General features: G+C 42.4%; 1 protein-coding gene across 2 annotated transcripts in view; it reads right to left on the bottom strand.

Moving 5' to 3' along the window:
* The window catches only part of SORCS3 (sortilin related VPS10 domain containing receptor 3), a 647321-nt gene that overhangs the window by 434574 nt on the left and 189387 nt on the right, over positions 1–23360 (bottom strand). For both annotated transcript variants that reach the window (XM_061403393.1, XM_061403394.1), the window contains exon 2: positions 18578–18645. In XM_061403393.1, coding sequence (XP_061259377.1) covers positions 18578–18645 — 68 coding nt within the window. The remainder of the gene's footprint in view (positions 1–18577; positions 18646–23360) is intronic.

Below are 23360 nucleotides of genomic sequence, written 5' to 3'. Positions count from 1 at the left end.
AAAATCACAATTATATAAAATTGTATAGGTTAAAAATGGCCAAGTATATATGCTAAAACTTAACAATGGTTGTAAACAGGATTGTATATAGTATTTTTATAGTACTCTTCATTTTTAAGTTTTGAAAAATATTTTATTAGTGAAATTATTGCATGAAAATTTAAATATGTAAAAACTATTTTTAAAAAAATAGAAGCTTAGGAGGCTTATTGTTTCTTCCTTGTTGGCCACACACAAAATCTTGTATAACAATTCTATACTCAAGTCCTAGAGAATTCAGGCAGATGTTTTAAAAGAGAATGCCAATATAAGGCACCAGAGTAAATCAGAATTTGGTCCAATTCCAAATTCTTTGCAGTTTGCATTGTTACTATCCGGTCTTCCATATCCCCAACAATAAGTTATGAAATGGAATAATAATCTTAGGCAGTCAATCACTTCCTTTGTCCTCTGCCCCATGCTTCCAGAATGCAAAAGTTTGAACTTTGTCTGAGTACAGGAAGCCAGTAAGGCATGCCTAGCTCCGGATGGCCCTTCATCAGGTTGAACTTGATAAGCCAGTCATTGGATTCTAACTTCAATTGTATAGAACTTATGTTTATATAGCTTAAAGCCAGTCAGACACTCAGGGGGATGAAGAGAAAGTTTCTGGTTTCCTTCAGGCAAAGGGATTTTAAATTTCAGTTTTCTGCCTTCCTCATTCCTGATCCATAAATACCATTAGATCATTGGGCATTCTATAAAGGTAAGCAAATAAATAAGCACAGAAGCAAATGTGTGTATGGATGGATGGATGGAGGTAAAAAGCAATAAGAATGTCACAGCAGTCTCAGAATAGACCATCCTTGCCTATAGCTTTTTTCCCAACTAAATTATATTTTCTAAACATATCTTTCTAACCCCATTTGGGGTTATATTTCTATAACCCCAAATTTTGTTAATGTTCATACTACTCAAAATGACCTACAGACCTGATGCAGTCCCTATCAAACCCCCAAAGGCATTTTACATAGAAATAGAAAAAAATTCTAAAGTTCATACAAAACCATAAAAGACCCTGAAAAGCCAATGAAAGGCCAATGAAATTTTGAACAAAAAGAACAAAGTTGGAAGAATCACACTTTCTGATTTCTAAATATATTACAAAGCTACAGTATTCAAAACAATAGGTACTGGCAAAAAAACAGGCATGTATTAACCCTAAATACTCATTGGAAAGACTGATGCTGAAGCTAAAGCTCCAATACTTTGGCCACCTGATGCGAAGAGCCAAATCATTGGAAAAGACCCTGATGCTGGGAAAGAGTGAAGGCAGAAGGGTAAGAGGGTGACAAGATGAAATGGTTGGATGGCATCACTGATTCAGTGGACATGAACTTGGGCCAATTCCAGGAGATGGTGAAGGGCAGGTGGACCTGGCATGCTGCAGTCCACAGGGCTGCAAAAAGTCAGACACAACTTGGCGACTGAACACAAGACCAGTGGAATCAGAATAGAGAGTCCAGAAATAAACCCACACAAACACAGTCAACTGACCTTTAACAAAGGTGCCAAAAACACACAATGAGGAAATGACAGTCTCTCCAACAAATAGTGTTGCAAAAACTAGATATCACATGCAGAAGAACACACACACACACAAAAAGACTCAAAATGGATTAAAGACCTATATGTAAGACCACTATAAACTACTAGAAGAAAAAAGGGGGAAAACTTCTTGAGGTTGGCCTTGGCAATGATTTCATGCATATGGCACCAAAGCATAAGCAACAAAAGCAAAAACAGATAAGCAGGATTACATCAAATCAAAAACCTTCTTCACCACAAAACAATCAACAAAATGAAAAGGCAACCTACAGAATGGTAGAAAGTACTTTAAAAACATATATCAGAATGATAAAGCCTTAATATTCAAAATATAAGGAACTTCTACAATTCAAGAGCAAAAAAAATTTTTTAATGGGCAAAGGAATTGAATAGATATTTCCCCAAAGAGGATATACAACATTATACATGGAAATATGCTCAACATCACAAATTATCAGGGAAATATGAATCAAAATGAAATAGCACCTCACACTGTTAGGATGGCTGTTACCAAAAGACAAGAGAAAACAAATGCTTGTGAGAATGTAGAGAAAAGGGAACACTCAAATTGTTGGTTGGAATGTAAACTGCTAGGGCCACTTTGGAGAAGAGCAACAAGGTTCCTCAAAAAATTAAAAATGGAACTACCATATACTCAACAATACCACTTCTGGGTATATATCCAAAGGAATTGAAAGGATCAGAGAGGTATCTGTACTCGCAAGTTCATTGGAGCATTATTCACAACCATGAACATGTGGATGCAACCTAATTGTCCATCAACAAAAGAATGGGTTTTAAAAATGTGAAACTTTATACCCTTTACACAATGAAATATTATCCAGCCTTAAAGTGAATGAGACTGAAGGATGTCATGCTATATGACATAAGCTAGACACAGAAGGATAAATATTACATAGTATTAATACAACTTACATGAGGAATCTAAATAGTGAAACTCATAGAAGCAGAGAGTATATTGGTGACTGTCAAGGGTTATTGGTGCAGATGGGAAATGGGGAGGTATTAAAGGGTTTAAAGTTTCAATTTTACAAGATGATTATGTCAAAGAAATCTACTCTACAGCACAGAGCTATAGCTAACAATACTATACTGTATACTTAAATTTTTGCTAAAAGGGTAGTTCAGTTCAGTCACTCAGTTGTGTCTGACTCTTTGTGACCCCAGAAACTGCAGCACACCAGGCCTCCCTGTCCATCACCAATTCCCGGAGTTCACCCAAACCCATGTCCATTGAGTCAGTGATGCCATACAACCATCTCATTCTCTGTCATCCCCTTCTCCTCCTGCCCTCAATCGTTCCCAGCATCAGGGTCTTTTCAAATGACTCAGTTCTTCATATCAGGTGGCCAAAGTATTGGGAGTTTCAACTTCAGCATCAGTCCTTCCGATGAATATTCAGGACTGATTTCCTTTAGGATGGACTGGTTGGATCTCCTTGCAGTACAAGGGACTCTCAAGAGTCTTCTCCAACACCACAGTTCATAAGCATCAATTCTTCAGTGCTCAGCTTTCTTTATAATCCAACTCTCAAATCCATACATGACCACTGGAAAAACCATAGCTTTGACTAAATGGACCTTTGTGGACAAAGTAATGTCTCTGCTTTTTAATATGCTATCTAGGTTGGTCATAACTTTCCTTCCTAGGAGTGTCATTTAATTTCATGGCTGCAATCACCATCTGCAGTGATTTTGGAGCCCAGAAAAATAAAGTCAGCCACCGTTTCCACTGTTTCCCCATCTATTTGCCATGAAGTGATGGGACTGGATGCCATGATCTTTGTTTTCTGAATGTTGAGTTTTAAGCCAACTTTTTCACTTTCCTCTTTCACTTTCATCAAGAGGCTCTTTAGTTCTTCTTCACTTTCTGCCATAAGGGTGGTGTCATCTGCATACTTGAAGTTATTGATATTTCTCCCAGCAATCTTGATTCCAGCTTGTGCTTCATCCAGCCCAGTGTTTCTCATGATGTACTCTGCATATAACTTAAATAAGCAGGGTGACAATATACAGCCTTGACATACTCCTTTTCCTATTTGGAACCAGTCTGTTGTTCCACATCCAATTCTAACTGTTGCTTCCTGACCTTCATACAGGTTTCTCAAGAGGCAGGTCAGGTAGTCTGGTATTCCCATCTCTTTCAGAAGTTTCCACAGTTTATTATGATCCACACAGTCAAAGGCTTTGGCATAGTCAATAAAGCAGAAATAGATGTTTCTCTGGAACTCTCTTGCTTTTTCTGTGATCCAGCGGATGTTGGCAATTTGGTCTCTGGTTCCTCTGCCTTTTCTAAAACCAGCTTGAACATCTGGAAGTTCACGGTTCACGTATTGCTGAAGCCTGGCTTGGAGAATTTTAAGCATCACTTTACTAGTTTGTGAGATGAGTGCAATTGTGCGGTAATTTGAGCATTCTTTGGCATTGCCTTTCTTTGGGATTGGAATGAAAACTGACCTTTTCCAGTCCTGTGGCCACTGCTGAGTTTTCCAAATTTGCTGGCATATTAAGGGCAGCACTTGCACAGCATCATCTTTCAGGAGTTGAAATAGCTCAACTGGAATTCCATCACCTCCACTAGCTTTGTTTGTACTGATGCTTCCTAAAGCCCATTTGACTTCACACTCTAGGATATCTGGCTCTAGTTGAGTGATCACACCATCATGATTATCTTGGTCATGAAGATCTTTTTTGTACAGTTCTTCTGTGTATTCTTGCCACCTCTTCTTAATATCTTCTGCTTCTGTTAGGTCCCTACCATTTCTGTCCTTTATTGAGCCTATCTTTGCATGAAATGTTCCCTTGGTATCTCTAATTTTCTTGTAGAGATCTCTAGTCTTTCCCATTCTATTGTTTTCTTCTATTTATTTGCATTGATCACTGAGGAAGGCATAGGGTATATCTTATGTTAAATGTTGTCGTCACAGAAAATAAAAATAAAGAGGGCAGTATAGGAAAATTTCAGAGGTCATCTATATGTTTATGGCATAGATTATGGAGATGGCTTTGTGGATATACACTTATTTCCAAACTCATCAAGTTGTATACATTAAATATGTCTATTTTCAATCATATTTCCTCATGTGTTTAAAAAAAAAAAAGGCAAAAGACAGATATTTCACCAAAGAGAATATACAGATGGGGAAAAAAGCACATGAAAACTTGTACAACATCGTTAGCTATCAGGGAAATGCAAATTAAAACTATAAAAAGCTATTATTGCCCATCTATTCGGAGAAGAAAATAGGAACCCACTCCAGTATTCTTGCCTGGAGAATCCTGTGAGGAGAGGAGCCTGGTGGGCTGCTGTGCATAGGGTCGTACAGAGTCAGACACGACTGAAGTGACTTAGCATGCATGCGTGCACTGGAGAAGGAAATGGCAACCCGCTCCAGTATTCTTGCCTGGAGAATCCCAGGGATGGAGAAGCCTGGTGGGCTGCCATCTATGGGGTCACACAGAGTCGGACACAACTGAAGCAACTTAGCAGCAGCAGACCATCTACTGGAATGGCTAAAACCAGTTGTCAGGGTGCCTGGAAATGTACAGATCCATGATTTCCTATGGTCCCTGGAGATGCCTAGGATTTTGCTGTTCCTGTGGTTTTGTTGTTATTTCTTCCTCCAAATGTTGAGCTATACCAGTATGTTTCCTATAAATCCTATATGTGGCCCAAAGCCAGTGATGATTTCTACTGCTTGTAAACAAAAAGTATGAATAGAAAGCCTTTCAAAGTTGCCTGAAAACCATCCCCCATTTGCTGCACTTTTTGATCCTCAGAAAGCCTAGACTTGTAGCTGCCAACTCACCCTTAGAGATTTATCTCAATGCAACTCCATGGAGAGCAGCACCTTATAACCATTCTCCTATAGCACCAATCTCTGAAACGAGTGCCCAATTAAGAAGCCTGATGCTGACAGAATGTGAGCTAACTAGTAAGTGCCAAGGCTCATTCCCATTACTAACCTTTATGGTTGTCATCTATGAAGATGAGGGCACAACTATGTATTTTTGCATGAATGATTGCGTTTGTCATTCTGAGCCAGCCAGAAGGAAAAATGGGTAAGAGGGCAAGAGGGCTGGGGAGAAGATTCTGAAAAATAAGTCTTCACAAGCATTTAAGAGATAAAAATAGCTATGGAGTCTCTTAGGTCAGTGGTCATATCAAAATCAAGTGGTGAGCTCTTTAAAACCATAAGTTCTTAGATCTTGATCCCAGAAATTGATTCAGTAGGTTTGGAATAAGGCCCAGGAAACTGGACATTCTTATATTTCCCTGGTGATTCTCATGAACAACCAGAAATGAAAATCACTGAGACAAGTGTCCAAGGAAACCCATTTCTGGTCCCCAAAGTAGTCCCTTGGTCATAGCTCTCTTATGAAATGTGAATGGTTGCTGAGCTGGAAGGGCCAGGAAAGAGTGATTACTAATGAAAGAGCAAGATCATGAGGCTGCTGAGAACTGGGAGACCTAGATCTGGGTACCAGATTTTCAATCACTGACCACCAACCTACTCAAGAAATTGAGTTAATCCATCTGTAAAATTACACAGGCCTCCCATTCCTCCTAGAAACATGAGACGTGCTATGTATTCATGTGGGCAATGACTACAAATATTATACCAATTTAAGATATTAGAGCCATTGAAAGGGAGATCTTTTAAAAGATAACTATGTATTGCCTTATTTTTTTTTAATTTGTCTTTAGTTGGAGGATAATTGCTTTACAATATTGTATTGCTTTCTGCCATACATCACCATGAATTAGTCATAGATATATGTATGTCCCCTCCCTCTTGAAACTCCCTTCCACTTCCCACCCCATCTCACCCCTAGGTTATCACAGAGCACCACATTTGAGCTCCCTGCATCATACAGTAAATTTCCACTGGTTATCTAATTTTGCATACAGTAATGTATATGTTTCAATGCTACTCTCTCAATTCATTCCACCCTCTGCTTCCCCTCCTTGCCCACAAGTCTGTTCTCTGTTTATGTCCCCACTGCTGCCCTGCAGATAGTTTCATCAGCACCATCTTTCTAGATTCCATATAAATGTATTAATATAAGATATTTGTCTTTCTCCTTCTGACTTCAAATTTTAGCTTTAATTTTGGCACAAACCATTTGGAAGCAAAAGCAAGCAGTGAAATGTTTCCCTTATAAGTTCAGCGATTTCTGAAAAGAAAGCTCACAGACACATAACATAAAGAAGAGGTCTTTTTAACCAGTTTATGGCTCCCCAAATAAAGTCTAGGATAGTGGTCTTCATGGGAGAAGTTGCCAGAAGCTTCCTAATGACATTTACAGTCCATGTCCAATAAAGTAATTGGCTTCCAAAGGATGAGAAAGTAACTATGAAAGCTTGACGACCTAATCTTTATAGTCATTATATATCAATATATAAGCAGGAATGGAGTATATAAAAATTCACTCTCCTATAAACTTGAAAATAGATAGGCTTTGTGTGAATTGAAATTTTTCCCTTTATTGGCGGGGGGGGGGGGGGTGGATTCAAATCACATCCCAAGGGCCCATCCATCATAGCTTTACACATGTGGACATCTGGCAGGAAAAAAATTAAGGCACTACCTGAGAGAGTTGGAGGAAAAAATCCATTTATAAATGTTATTTTAGAAAGAACTGTCTGATCCTGTTTACTTATTAACTTCATTAGAAGGCTAATGAATCTACTGCTGAGAAAATGAGAGGGAGCTCAGGGTGAGGAGAGGGACGGGCAGAATTTCACACCCCTTCTCCCAATGGTGAGGTTATTTATGATTGTGATAAAACAGCACCACATTTGGAAGGAAGGGAAAACAACGGAAAATAACGATCAACAGGCACAATCCGTACGAAAGGATTGCGTTCTCTCAGCCACTGGACAAAAATCAAGATTTACACATGTCAAGATGCAAGAAAAAAGACTAGGCCGTAAAAAGAAACCTTTTTCCCATAATAAATAGGAAAATATTAAATCAGTAAACCAGATCTGTTTCTCCAGTGTTCACACTGCCCTATTCTCCAGCAAAGTTAAGATGTCTAAGGTTTCAATATTCAGGGCAAACTCTTTTTTCATGTTTTTTGGGGGAGCAAAGAGTTTATAGCTTGGATGATGCTCTTTATGTTTAATGAATTTAAGTACAGTAGTTAGAGCAGGTGTTCTGGCTAACACCTGCCCCCTGGCTACTATCTGTCCATGAACAGCACATTAGTTTTCCTTAAGGGGGATGGCTGTGCTCACAATGTTAGCTCATAAAAGGTACCTGCTGCCTGCTGCCAAGTCGCTTCAGTCGTGTCCAACTCTGTGTGACCCCATGGACTGCAGCCTACTAGGCTTCTCCGTCCATGAGATTCTCCAGGCAAGAACACTGGAGTGGGTTGCCATTTCCTTCTCCAATGCATGAAAGTGGAAAGTGAAAGTGAAGTCACTCAATGGTGTCTGACTCTTAGTGACCCCATGGACTGCAGCCCACCAGGCTCCTCCATCCATGGGATTACAACAGTACTGGAGTGGGGTGCCATTGCCTTCTCCCTAAAAGGTACCTGTTGGCCATCATAAATCCTGTGTGTGTTTCTTGTTTGACTTCCCAGGTTGACAGCATCTGTGGACCTGGAGTGGAAAGGGACTTGAGATCATTTCATCTAATATCTTTATTTATGAGGAAATAGAAGATGGCATGAATTGATTAATTAGCAGATGATTAATTAGCAACTGAGACAGGCCTAGAACCCATGCTTCCTCTGAGCCCAGTGGCTCCCAGTCCTACCTGAAAATCAAAAACAATCATGGGGCTTTTAAAAGTATACATCCTGAGTAACCTCCAGCTTTACCAAACTGGAATCCCTTGGTTATGGGCCAAGAATCTAGATTTTTAACACAGTCTACAAGTAATTCTGAGGATACACCAAATTTGAGAAACACGGATGACCCCAAAATGCCTTCCATATTAATTACGTAGGAGGTAAGAAAGCTCTTCAAGAGGCTTACATCCCCTAATAGTTGCAGTAAAAAGAAAATAACCAGCAACAGATGAGTTAACTCAACACTATGTTAAGGGAACTTAAATCAGATTGTGCTTTGCATCCTACACCCCAAATCAGCAGCAATAGTTGATGTAGAAAAACCAATAAATATATTAACCTTCCCCCTTGTGCCAAGCACAGATGAATATCTGAAGGAAAAGACTCCAGAACATTCTCTCAAAAGAAATGTAACATTTCCAGGCACCACATGCTTAGGATTCTAGGTATGTCCTGCACCCCAACCTCCTAAAAAGTATTAGCACAACTGTCCTCTGGAGCTGGTAGAAGCTGCTGGGCTAGGAGGATATGGGCCTACGAACAAACAATAATTATTACATAAAGTACTAACTAAATAGTACGTAGTTTTGCATTCCATGCATTATCTCACTGAATCCTCACAAAGCTTCCATGAGATCTGTCTTACTGTCATCTTACTATATAGATAAGTAGACCTAGACATAGAGAAATGAAGACATTGCTTAAGGTGGTACAGTTAGCAAGCAGTAGATCTCAAATTTATACCCAGGCAATTTGAAATCAGAACCTTTAACCACTACACATGCACTATCCCATCTGTGACCAGGGGTTTCTGAGAACTATGGGAACTACTAGTTCTCATATGAAGCAGTCTTTCCTCTTAAAATTTCGTATCCTAATGGAGAAATTTAGTTTCATTGAAAGTGAAGAAGAACTAAAGAGCCTCTTGATGAAAGTGAAAGAGGAGAGTGAAAAAGTTGGCTTAAAGCTCAACATTCAGAAAACTAAGATCATGGCATCCAGTCCCATCACTTCATGGCAAATAGATGGGGAAACAGTGGAAACAGTGGCTGACTTTATTTTTCTGGGCTCCAAAATCACTGCAGATGGTGATTGCAGCCATGAAATTAAAACACACTTACTCCTTGGAAGTTATGACCAACCTAGACAGCATATTAAAAAGCAGAGACATTACTTTGTCCACAAAGGTCCATCTAGTCAAGGCTATGGTTTTTCCTGTGGTCATGTATGGATGTGAGAGTTGGACTGTGAAGAAGGCTGAGCACCGAAGAATTGATGCTTTTGAACTGTCGTGTCAGAGAAGACTCTTGAGAATCCCTTAGATTGCAAGGAGATCCAACCAGTCCATCCTAAAGGAGATCAGTCCTGGGTGTTCATTGGAAGGACTGATGTTGAAGCTGAAACTCCAATATTTTGGCCACCTGATGCAAAGAACTGACTAATTTTAAAAGACTCTGATGCTCAGAAAGATTGAGGGCAGGAGAAGAAGGGGACGACAGAGGATGACATGGTTGGATGGCATCACCGACTCAATGGACATGGGTTTGGGAGGACTCCGGGAGTTGGTGATGGACAGAGAGGCCTGGCGTGCTGCGGTTCATGGAGTTGCAAAGAGTGAGACACTGCTGAGCGACTGAACTGAACTGAACTGAATGGAGAAATAAGACGTTTTATATTAAACAGCAAAACAAAATATATGAACCGCATTGATCATCCCTCTAATTCATTCCTAGAACTGTTTTACATCCTCATAGAGTGAGGTGTGATAATAATAAAAATATAAGTACTTCTACAGTAGGGCCACTCATCACAGAATACATTGTGTTTTGCATGTACCTATATATACTTGTATATGCCTGACGCTGTTCCCTGTATGCATTAATCTTATCTTTCAACCAAACTAAATATTCCCTGAAGATAGCAATCATGACATACTTATTCTGCATCCCCCAGCAATGAGCACAGGGATGCTTACATAATGAATGCTCAATTAATATCTGTTCAGTTGAATGCTCTGTGACCAATACAGGAGTTTTCACCAGATTCATTACCACTGAAAACAAACAGAAAAAGACCCCAGTTCTAGAGGGAGGATTTCACAGCCTGTATCCACCCAGTCTTCAGGACCTCCCATATGAAGAGCCTAGCAAATAGGATGGAAAGCTTTTAATTAACAGCCTAGCCGGAAAAAAAAAAAAAAAAAGTCATTCCACTCTGCAGTTTTGTTTCCATTAATTCACTCAGATTCAGCAGGAATTCCACTAAGGAATTGGGATGAACAGCTGTAGAGGGAGGGAAGTACATAAATAAATCATGAGTGTCATTAAAATTTGTAAACTAATAACTTCTGGGAAGTCTTGGCAATTATTATCAGGGTTTTCTTGGCAAACAAAAAAATTAATAAATTCAAAGGTCTCCACTTTCTATTAAAAAAAACAGCATCCCCCAGAAAGGTCAGTGACAGAACAATTAGAGGAGAAAATAAATGGTCCAGACAACAGCTTGCAAAGCAGATGAAAAGTCACAGGATTCCCCAGTGGCAGGGGGATAAGACAACTCAATACAAGGAGAGCAACAGGACAAGGCAAGGCTGGGGCTGGGATTGGTTTGGGGCAACTGGAACGTCAGTTCAATTCTTTCAGCTTTGACTTAGTGTAGCCCAAGTGCTGACAGTGTAGATCCAGAAACAGAAAGGGCACTGGTCCCTGCTCTGGGCTTCCAGGCTGGGAACACAATGTAAGGATGAGACATTAGTGGGAAGCAGAGGAGAGGCACCCGGCCCAGGGAGGAAGGAGAGGGAAGGTATCCAGGAAGGTGTCCGGGAAGATGTGCCCAGGAAGTGGGCGCATAAACACCCTAACCAGGAGCCCCTTGATCTGAAGTCCCCTTGTTGTGTGGGCCCTGAGACCAAACACATGGGAGGAAGGGCTGAGAATACTTGTTGCTTTTCCAAGAGCATATTGATTCTCACACTGCCGGGCTGGGGGTGGATGAAATGGAGCGAGAAGGGAAGAGGAAACTGAGGCGAAGTAGCAAACGGGAGGGCCATCCACAGCAAAGGATTCCTGGTTCCTCTTATGCCCAGAAAACTTCAAATTTGTTTAGCTCTATGAGGACCCCTAATCCAATAGGAATTCAAGATGAAAGCTCGTGTGGGGACCTCACACCCAATCAGAAGCTGGCCACTCACAGACCTTTGCCAGAGACTAGTGCTTGGGACCGACCGATGGAAGCTGGGGGATTGCATGCTAGCTCATCTACCTCCATAAAATGGGACCTTAAAAACAAATTTTTGGAGGAGAGGGCAATGTGTTTATCAATCCAAGTGTTAATGTTTAGGACATGGAGAACTGAGTCCAAGAAGCAATTTGCCAGTCCGAAACATAAATCCCTACCATGACTTATATTCAAAACTAAAGACTCAAAACCTCAAGCAGTGGCTTAATCAGTCTGTTCACAGGGACCACTTTCAAAGAAAAGTGGCCCCTTGCTCCCAAATCAAGGACCAGGAATGCCACCAAGCTCAGCAGAGGGGCATGAAGAAGACACCAAAGCATGTGCTACATGCCACTGTCATAGGAATAAGTGAGAATATGACCAGTCTCTGAATGTATGATGCCTGCACACCATGCAACAATGGTCTATTTTCAGTTGACAATGGAGGAGATGTGAAGACTCTCCGAACAGACCCACAAACTTGAGAGAACAACCTTGTGGTTGCCAAGGGGTAGAAAAAGGAGGGAGGAGGGTGATGGAGTGGGATTTCAGGTTAGCAGATGTAAATTATTATACATAGAATAAACAAGTCATATGTATAGCACGGGGAATTATATTCAATATCCTTTGACAAACCATAATGAAAAAGAGTGTGAAAAAGGAGATATATATACACATATACACATAAAACCAAGTCACTTTGTTATACATCAGAAATTAACCTGACATTATAAACAACTATACTTCAATTTAAAAAAAGAAAGAAAAAAGAAGAGGGCTGTCTATCCAGTTCCAGGGTTTCCATTTAGGGGATGTGTGTGTTCATGGAAGGAGATCAGGAGCCAGGGAACCCTCTTTATTTTTAATTGGAGGCTAATTAAAATATTGCGGTGGTTTTTGCCTTGCATTCACATGAATCAGCCATGGGTGTACATGTGTCCCCCATCCTGACCCTCCCTCCTACCTCCCTCCCCATCCCATTCCTCAGGTTCATCACAGTGCACCAGCCCTGAGCACCCTGTCTCATGCATCGAACCTGGTCTGGAGATTTATTTCACATATGATAATACACACCTTTCAATGCTATTCTCTCAAATCATCCCATCCTTGCCTTCTCCCACAGAGTCCAAAAGACTGTCTATACATCTGTGTCTCTTTTGCTGTCTCACATATAGGGTCATCGTTAACATCTTTCTAAATTCCATATATATGTGTTAATATACTGTATTGGTGTTTTTCTTCCTGACTTACTTCACTCTGCGTAATAGAGGAGCCAGGCAACACTTTTAGACTTCTTATCCAAGAAACTCAGCCAAAGTGTCTTCCTCTCCCTGAACTCACGTCCTTATCTTTGAAATGAAAAGATGCCGGGGCTCAAGGAGAATGTTTGCTATGATCCTTTCTCACCCCAAGTCTCTTCGACTCTAGGGTCAATAGCCATGATTATTTCAGAATTACCAAGAATCACAGTTCAAAGACCTAGGAGTTCTGGTGACGACTTTTCCATTTCTGTGGACAGATTTCCACAGCCCTCGTTTCATTTTAGACGACCAGAGTTTTAATATGGATCAGGTTAGCCCTTGACATTGCCCATATTCCAAGTAGCATAACATTATAAAATAATTTCCTTCCAGAACAGGTGGAATTTTTTACATTTTGTCCTTTGATGAAACAGACATGCATTTCTATGGTGAAAAAAGTTTCCTGCTCCCCACCCCCACCTCACCCAATGAACTGATAATATTTGAAAGAGAGATTACTAGACCTCTACTGGGCACTATGGTATCCAACAGACATATTTAACTATTAAACAAACTGTGGCTGCATTTTGTATGTAAACTTGAGATATGCCCTTAAGTGTGAGATACACATTCAGTTTCAAAGACTTACTACAAAAATCTAATGCAAAATTGCCCATTAATAATTTTATTGATTGTCTATTGAAATGATAGTTCTATATAACTAGGTTAGAGAAAATTTATTAATAAAATTAATCTCCACTGTTTCTTTTCACATTATTGACTGCTGGGAAATTATGTGGCTCCTATATATTTCTAATCAGACAGTGCTGGATTAGAGAACATCCATCTCAATTACAGAAGGAATATTTTAGCCTAGAAGTTGAAATCCCAGTCCAACCACTCGAGGGCAATTTTCCCACTCTGAGAACTTCTCCCTCTTCCACTTTCCATATCATCCCAATCTTCTACTCATTAAAAATTATCTTATTCTGGAAGATTCCATGAGTCCACTCTTGCCCAGCATCAGGGCCAGCACACGGGGTGGACTAAGCACAGGCTCAGGGTTCAGTAGGATTCCCCCCACTTCTTAGTTTCACAATCTGGGGCATATTGTTTAACCTCTGCAATGCTCAATGTTCCCATCTGTAAATTGAGCCCAGTGATACCCGACTCTCAACTTTCTCACAAAAGATAGAACAAGACAGCTTAGGTATAGGAACTCATAGAGAGAAGCAGCTCAAGTTGCAGATCATACGATGACAACTAACTCTCTCCGAGCACCTCCCATGCATAGGTGCTGCAGGGCAGGTATTTTTCAAGGCAGTTGACATAGTTCATTTCAATGAAATTTCAAAACAACTTTATGTGGTAGGTGTGGATATAACCTTCCTGGTACAGATAAGAAAACAGAGGCACAGCGAGGTGAAGGAACATGTTCAAGATGACTCAGTGGCTCAGGGGAGGAATGTGGACTTGTAACCAGGCCATCAGTCCCAGAGCTTCACTTTTAATTACCTTGATGAGGAGGAAGCTGATTAGATCTGAGCCTCCTGATCTGGACTCATTGCTCCTCCTTGGGTCTGGCCTCTATAAAGTCTGATAGAGTCGATCTCTAGTATCACTCCTGACATATGGACAACCTCCAGGCTTGACACACTATGGACTGAAAACACCCTAAAAACAAATCCCTGGGTCTTTTTAAAAAGTCACTCCCCAGCCTCATTAATTCTACAGGCTTGACACTCCATATGTAAAATGTCCTTTGACTAAAGGATGCCAACAGATGGTTGTGCTAAATGACCAATTTGTGCACCCATTCTTGTGCTGGTGGAGAGAAAATATTTTGACCACCCCCAGTATAATGGCACCTAGGAGTTCCAGAAAGAGTGTCACCAAGGACACACACTACCGCCATGCTACAGACTGCTTTTAAACAGCCTTTTGTCTATTTAGAAGTAGATGGCTTCTGAATTATTAATTCAGTGAGACAAATAATTATGTCATACTGCAACCTGGCAGGGCGCATCATCTTGTCATGACAGCTGCTGCTCCAGGCGCCTCTGCTGTACAGAAAATTGAAGAAGAATCACCAAATTCAATTTCAACTTAGTTAAGCATGTTGGACCAAATCACAGAAATGAAAAGGTGTGTGTTTAATTTAGTTTCTTTTCTGTGCTCACTGTATTAGTAAGGAAGATCATAGTGCTCTAGGCTCTAACTGTAAAATACATCACTAACAGCAGAGAAAAGAGGATAGGGGCACGGATCCTTAGGGATAAGGATAACAATAAGAAGTCAGAAGACACACGGTGAGGGCCCAGGAAGTTGGAAAGTCTCCACAAAGTTTAGGATCAGTCCCTTTTCTCAACTGCCCCCTCTGCAGGGGTTCCTAAGCTGGGCTTTATCTGACCTGTGAACCCTCCGGATAACACAAATACGTATTCATATAATGCATATCCATAGGGAATGCCTTTAACATCTACCAGCTTGTTTCAAATCCCTGAAGGGTCACACCATATATACTCTGTTATCTACAGTCTATGCTAAGTAACCCCCATTGGTTTGGCCCCTCCTGTGAACCTGATGAGTCCTCCCACCCTCCTCCCTACCTAGTCCAGCACCCAGCTGCTCTCCCTGCCTCCTTCCTTGTCCCCTTATCTCCTACAGCCTCACCTTGCCTGGCCTTTGCCCTGTGCGAGGGACATTTTTCCACCTTCCATTTGCCAAACTGTAGCTCACCCATCACTCCAACAGCCATTCAGAGAATCTTTCTTACAAAATAACATCTCCAACTAGGTAGAAACTGCTATTCCAATTCCCCCTGCCCAGTCAGCATGAGGAACAACATCATAAATCACTGTTCTCCCCTCCCTATCCCCCTGCCAACACCCTGGAAGGTCTGTGATAATTCCTAGACAGCACGGAATACAACCCTTTGCATGCACTTACAATTTCCATCCCATGGATCCCTGCCTTAGTGGATTCTTACAAACAAAACTACACAAATACACAGGGTTACAATAATCATTAATTATTACAATTAACTGAGCACTCTCCACATGTAACTGTCGTAAATGTTTGCACATTTAATATTTAATTTAGTCCTTACAGTCCATCCATGAATTTATTCATCAAGCAAACATTTATTAAGTACCTCCTGTGTGCCAGATACTGTTTGAGGTATTGAGGATACAGCACTGAAGCAAAATGGAAAAAAAAAAAATTTCTATCTTTACAAGCTTAGATGTTAGTGGATGTAGATTGAACATAAATAAATCAATAAGTAAATATTTAACAGCTAGAGGGTGACAGGTTCCAGGGAGTAAAATGCAGCCCAGTAATGAAATGCCAAGTCCTGAGACAAAGGCCTCACTGATGAGGTGAGCAGAGAGGAAGAAGCTCAGACCCAAGAAAAAGCCAAGTGTAAGGGTCCTGAGGAAGATGCTGGCTTGTGCGAAGAACAGCAAGGACAATGTGGCTGGAACAAAAGTGGGATTTGTACTGTCTCCAATTTACATTCAGAGAAACCGAGATTTACGAGAGCGAAGTCGGTTGAATGGCACTGCCCCTATCAAAATATGTCCTAACCCCCAGAACCCACAACGGAATTATCCTTGAAAGAGCATCTCTGCAGATGTAATTAAACTAAGAATCTGAAAATGAGAGCATCCTGGATTATGGGGCTGGCCCCTAAGTCCACTGGCAAGCGTCCTTCTAAGGGAGAGAAGAGGAGAAGACAGACAGAGCAATAATGGAGCCCAGGGAATGCTGACAGACACCAGAAGCTGAAGGAGGTGAGGAAGGATTCTCTCTAGAGCCTCCAGAGGGAGGGGGCCCCAAAGACACCTTGATTTCAGACTTCTGGCCTTCAGACTGGAAGAGAACACATTTCTGCAGTTTGCAGCCACTCAATCTGTGGTCCTTGATTCCAGCATCCCCAAAAGCTGATCCAGAGAAGTTAGATAAAGTGCCCAAAGCCACAGAGCTCTTTGGGTGGACAAGTTAGATTTTGAATCCTAGCAATGGGACATCAGGGTGCCCTTAGGGCCATTCGGCCATCTGCTGTCCTTGACACACACTAGTGAATATACTGACTCTTATGTCCATGGGGCACACACTCTATCACTTACTGGGCCTCCAGCATTAAGCATCTGGCCTTGGCTCCCTGGCTTTGCCTGGTTCACCCTTAGAACTACCAAACCTTTCCTGAAATTTGATATGGGCTGCCAGGTATAGCTGTCTCTCATTATAAGGACAGGATTCTCTGGCTTATTTCATTATTTGCACCAAGCAGACAGCACTGGAGTCAGGCTTAAAGGATCACCACAGCATCACTGTGATAGGGCCTGAGGGGATGGCTTCTGAGCCTCTCGTTCCCCAGGAGTCCTGTGTGAGTGGAAAGAGGCACGCTTTCATCTACGAGAGGCAGCCTGGTTACTTATACCTCTGCCAATTTCCACTGAGCACCAAATTAGGTTTTGGACATCCTGTGCAAATGAAGGCAAGCCCCGCCGATATGAGCAATTAACCCCTAAATATTTAATAGATGCTGTGACTGCTCCCCTTCCAGGAGAGAGGCTCTGGCTGGTCCTCTGCAAACAGGTCAGATAAAGAAGCAGCCAGGTTCACAGATACTCATGCCCCAGAGCCCTCTGCTCCAAGACTCCAGAGACCCTCAGGACAGGCGCTGAGATGAAAGACACCACCAAGTGAATGGCCTTTTGTGACCGTGTTCTCTCCAGTGTTTACAAATGACAGAGTAAACTGGATAGACACACAGCCCTCTTGAAGCCCACGGATGCAATAAGCAGAGCATGAAGTGCCGACTCAGAGAGGCTGATGAAACTCACTGGGGCCCTGTGTGACTGCCCGCAGCATGGCTGGAATAGTGAACTTGCATGTGAGGAGGTGTATGCAAGAGTGAGTGTGTGGTGTCTCCTGTCCAGAGAAACTGTCAGGTTCGTGGCTTCCTTAAAGCCCTCTCTGGCTTAACCCACTCACATCCTTCTCCCCATCCCAGCTCCTTGTCAGGGCTGATTATTCAGCAGGTACAGAGACATAGAGCCTAGGGTTCACAAAAATGCTGTCATTTCTTTTAAAGTCAAAACCAAAGAATGAGCATGTTAGGCTGAAAACAAGTTTTAATATACAATATTAATATATTTGTTTTTACTCCAATGTAGTTGTAAAATATATTTTTAATATTATTTTATGAAAGAAGGAGTCCAGGAAGGCTAGGGACCTCAGAAGTCATCACACAGATCCAATTCTCATGTGTGTCTGTGCCCAGAAGCACAGGCTTCTCAAGAGTCACAGCAAAAGACAATGAGAAACAGTCCTTAGGCTGAGACTCACGCCAAGGCTAGCATCCTTCCTATATCAGGCTCCCTTATCCACAGTCTCCTCTTGCATCAGACATGCTCTGATCTCTCTATCTTTCATTCACATTTGTCGAGCCAAAGGAGACACAGCATGAATGCAGAAGCAACCACAATGCCAAGGAGAATGTGTGACGGGCCCCAAGCAAGATCAGCAGAGTGCTAAGGAATTCACAGATAGAGACCATCATTGCCACCGGGGCATTAAAGTGGGCATCCAGGAAGAGGAGCATCTTCTGCTCCTTTCAAAACATGCTCTCCAGCTGCTCAGTTGGTGCTTCTCACGTGAGCCCAACCAGAGAAGCTAGTGAAGGACCTCTAATCCACTTACCTCCAAAGTGAGCTCTCCGTCACGCTCCCCAGGTTGAAGTCATACAGCTTCGTCAGGATAAGTATAACCTGAGAGAGGGATGCGGAGAAGGGCACAGGAGAGGAATGAGAGGGGGAAAAAAAAGAGGAAGTCAACTTTAGTTTGTGCAACAACATTCACTGCATCTCAAATCACCCAGAGGAGGACTTAGAATTTATCCGTTGAGTTGAGGGGTATTATAGGATCAAGCATGGGGGAAAAATTATTAATTTAATGCTACCTCATAACTGGTAGCATTTATTTTAATCCTGACAGTGCTTTGCACTTGAAATAAAACGTGGCAACAGGGATTAACTGGATATCTACACTTGTTTCCCCACATCTGTCCTCCTTCAAGGTCAGGCACAGGCTGGCTAGCTCTGTTCACTCAGATGGCCACCCAGAGATCAGAGGATGGGCTTGCCTTTGATCTAGAGATGACTCTGACTTACGGACATGGACCTAAAAGGGTAAGAAAGAACTGGGCCTGATTCTGTCTGTCTACAGAGGGGTTCAAAGAGATTTCATGTTCCCACCCCACCGCTAGCACCTCACAACCATAAAATCTTGAACAACAGGCAAGCCCAGCTGCCAACGCTCTCTGATGTCGTCTGTCTTTCTCTGTGTCCCATCCATGGAGAAAGCAGACATTAGACTCCACCGGACTCCAGGACCACTTTCCTGACTCCAGTTAAAAGAAACCCAGAAGAAAGCTGCACATGAAAAACAGCTGGACAGCCCATAATACGGTCAGCAGTTTTCTGAAATGAACATCCATTGGCCAGACTACTCCCAGTCCCCTTAAACTTTTACAGCTGAGGACTTGGATCTCAGCCATTTCCCTGCTGCCCCCTCATGCACCTGGACAATGGCTAAGGCACAATTCCATATCTACAAGGATGCAAAGTACATGCACCTGAATCTATTTTAATCAAAACACAGGTGCCTAATATACAGCGCCTGCCTTGCCTGCACACGTGATAATCCAGTTACACATAATTGTGTTTATCTAAATTTAATGCACAACTCATTTCACTTTTCTCAACTCCTTCCCATTTCACAATTTAACTTCCTTCAGTTCATTTGCACAGCAGCCATTAAACTCTTTCCAAGATAATGGATTTCTGCTACCAAGATAGGACTTTTGCATGCTAGGTATCCATTTAAGATTAACGAAAAATAATCAGCCATTATATTGAACATTTTTATGGCATTTAACCAACTACAAGACACTCATTTTGAGATTTATTCTCATCCAGCACCCCATGGGGTCGGTCAGCACCATTTCCATCTCTTTTATGTAAACTAAGAAAAAATTAGAGGCAAGGATATGACCCCATTATGGGTCAGAGAGAGTCCCTGAAAAACCTGACTTGGAACCTTCAACTTCTCTGCAAGATTATGACTAGAGGGTTCTTTAGGTCTCTTCCCAGATTTTGTCCTGTGATGAGGAGTCGTAGGTTGGAAAGAAACAGCCAAGCCAAGAAGAACATCAAAGACACAACTATTTTAAGAACAGTAGAATCTACCAAACCACCTGACCTATTGGTACCAAAAATGCAAGTTTATGTGGTCGACGCACAATGGGGCCAAACATACTAAAATACCAGAGTTTGGAGCAGAGAAAGGTTTACTGCTGGGCCATGCAAGGAGACAGGTGGCTTATGCCCTAAAAACTCTGAACTCGCTAAAAGCTTTCAGCAAAGCCTAGCTTTTCTGGCAAAGGTGAAGAAAGGGTGTGGTTAGTTGTGGCAAACTTTCTGGTGTTAGATCCTTTGTTCTTGACGTCAGGTCATGGTCAGGTAACGATGTTCCTGTAAATCTCTACCGAATGTTATTCTCTATTCTGACAAGAAACGGCACAGCTTTTGCCCTCTGAGGTCCCAGTCCTGGCTAAGAGACAGATCTCAGTTAGCGACGCCCTCAGGGCCAGGTCACCAGACCCTGCCCAGCTTTCATTGCTGAGGGAGCCAGGCACCCATAACCCAACTGGTCATCTAGCTCCTCAGGCAACCCCAACAGCGGGTGCAGGTCCTAGACTGCATCCAATGTGGACAGCTGCTGCCATTAGGTCGCAGAGGTGGAGATGGGGGAGAGGGTTCATGGTCACCTCAAGTCCTGGGATGAGGCCAATGGGTGTCCCCAGCGAGGGCTCTGGAGCCCTGTGGGACACAGCTCCCAGGCTGTTCCCTGGGACCCCCCAGCTTCCCTGCTGACCCCCAACCAGGAGCGCTGGCAGGCACTAACGGAGAAGGCTGGATCCAACTCTTACCTCACTCTCCACCTGACAACCACCATTCCACTGACAGTTGGCTGAATGACCCACTAACAGTCACTCACTGACAACTGGCCACTTGTGAGTGGGGCCCACTGTGGTGCTAACCAATGGCTGAGTAGAACCACCAAGAGTCGCTCATTGACAGTTGCTTGCTTGGGGGAGGGGCAAACTGCAGTGCTGACCAATGGCTAAGCGGGACCTCTAATTGCCACTCTAAGCTCCCACAGGTCTTCTGGTAATTAGATAACTAACCGTTGCCTGGTAATGGGTCTTGAGGTAATGGCAACCAGAAGCAGCCTTGTGCTAAGGGCCGCACACGCCCCCACTCTATTACACTATTAGCACAGCACAAAAGCAAGGAGCATATATCCTATGCAAAGTATTGCACTCCATGCCTTTCCCGTTTGCTTCCTCATTTGTTAAATTCAGGGGCTAATGGAGACAGGACTTGTCCAAACCTTCTCCAACCAAATGCCTAGCAATGTGCCAATAATTCCTATTTGTTAAATCAATTCAAATGCATACACACCAGATTTCTCTTCATTTTACTGCTTTCATTGACTAAATCATTCTTTCACAGTCACTAGGTAAAAACATGAGTGGCTACGTGTAGACCATCCCAAATTCTGGAGAAACTCAAAACTACGTTCTTCTAGAAACAGATCAGAGCCCCCTTTAGTGTCTGCCTGAGCAAGTCAGACTACTTTAGTGTCTTCTGATATCAAGCTTTCTGGGGCACCAAGCAATTTCCCGGAGAAGGCAATGGCACCCCACTCCAGTACTCTTGCCTGGAAAATCCCATGGATGGAGGAGCCTAGAAGGCTGCAGTCCATGGGGTCGCTGAGGGTCGGACACGACTGAGTGACTTCACTTTCACTTTTCACTTTCATGCATTGGAGAAGGAAATGGCAACCCACTCCAGTGTTCTTGCCTGGAGGGTCCCAGGGACGGGGAAGCCTGGTGGGCTGCCGTCTATGGGGTCGCACAGAGTCGGACACGACTGAAGTGACTTAGCATAAGCAATTTCCAAAAAGTGCAAAGCCCATAAGGGGAGAAAAAAGAGATGTTGAGGGTTAGAGTCCTACTACTTAATACAAGGTCTAACAAACAACTGGATCTGAGAACCCTTCTAAGAACCCAGAGCTGTTCTCATTCTATCAGCATTTTTACCCAGTGCTTAGACCACAGTGTCAGACTTTATTTTGGGGGACTCCAAAATCACTGCAGATGGTGACTGCAGCCATGAAATTAAAAGACGCTTACTCCTTGGAAGGAAAGTTATGACCAACCTAGATAGCATATTCAAAAGCAGAGACATTACTTTGCCAACAAAGGTCCGTCTAGTCAAGGCTATGGTTTTTCCAGTGGTCACGTATGGATGTGAGAGTTGGAGTATGAATAAAGCTGAGTACTGAAGAATTGATGCTTTTGAACTGTGGTGTTGGAGAAGACTCTAGAGAGTTCCCTGGACTGCAAGGAGATCCAACCAGTCCATTCTGAAGGAGATCAGCCCTGGGATTTCTTTGGAAGGAATGATGCTAAAGCTGAAACTCCAGTACTTTGGCCACTTCATGCGAAGAGTTGACTCACTGGAAAAGACTCTGATGCTGGGAGGGATTTGGGGCAGGAGGAGAAGGGGACAACAGAGGATGAGATGGCTGGATGGCATCACTGACTCGATGAACGTGAGTCTGAGTGAACTCCAGGAGTTGGTGATGGACAGGGAGGCGTGGCGTGCTGCAATTCATGGGGTCGCAAAGAGTTGGACACGACTGAGCGACTGAACTGAATTGAACTAGACCACTCTCCTTCCCTCCCTCCATCTTCTCAGTCTTTATTATGTTTCTTACATATCTAATTTCTTTTTGGTGTCTGCTTCCCGGAGGATCCAAATAAATATATCCTTCCACAACTCCATGAATTTTACTTCTGCCTTCATATTAGATAGTTTCAATTTTGCTCTTAATACACATACGTTTTTGGTTAGAAGCCTTTACTGGATCCTCTGCCTAAGGATGAAATCCAGATTCCTTACCTGGTATGTAAGGCACCCCATAGTCTGACCCACATACTGTCTCCAGGCACTTTTCCATGGATATCAAGAAACTGCCCTCTGCTTTAACAATCCAAGTTCCCAAGGTGCTGCAGATAAGAAATCCATTCTCACGTCTCTGCTTTCGTTCTTTCCAGCTGTCTTGTGGTGTCATTGCCTGTGAACAGTCCTTTCATTACTGCCTGAATGTGTCTACCTTTGTTCAAGAAACAGCTCAGGATCCATCTCCCTCAAGTAGCCTGAAGTCCTATTACATTCAAAATTGCATTACATAATTTGCCACAAAGTTAAACACTATCTAGATAGCTTCTGGATGTCACAGGATCTGCCTTCTCAGCTCAATTCTGAACACCGTGAGGCAGGCTTCACGTTTTCTACTCCTGTCTCCAAAGAGACAGGCTCAGTACATCAAAGGTTCCCAAAGATCATTATTT

This window comes from Bos javanicus, chromosome 26, assembly GCF_032452875.1.
Source record: "Bos javanicus breed banteng chromosome 26, ARS-OSU_banteng_1.0, whole genome shotgun sequence".
Lineage (NCBI taxonomy): Eukaryota > Metazoa > Chordata > Mammalia > Artiodactyla > Bovidae > Bos > Bos javanicus.
This window is presented reverse-complemented; position numbering and strand designations above follow the sequence as displayed.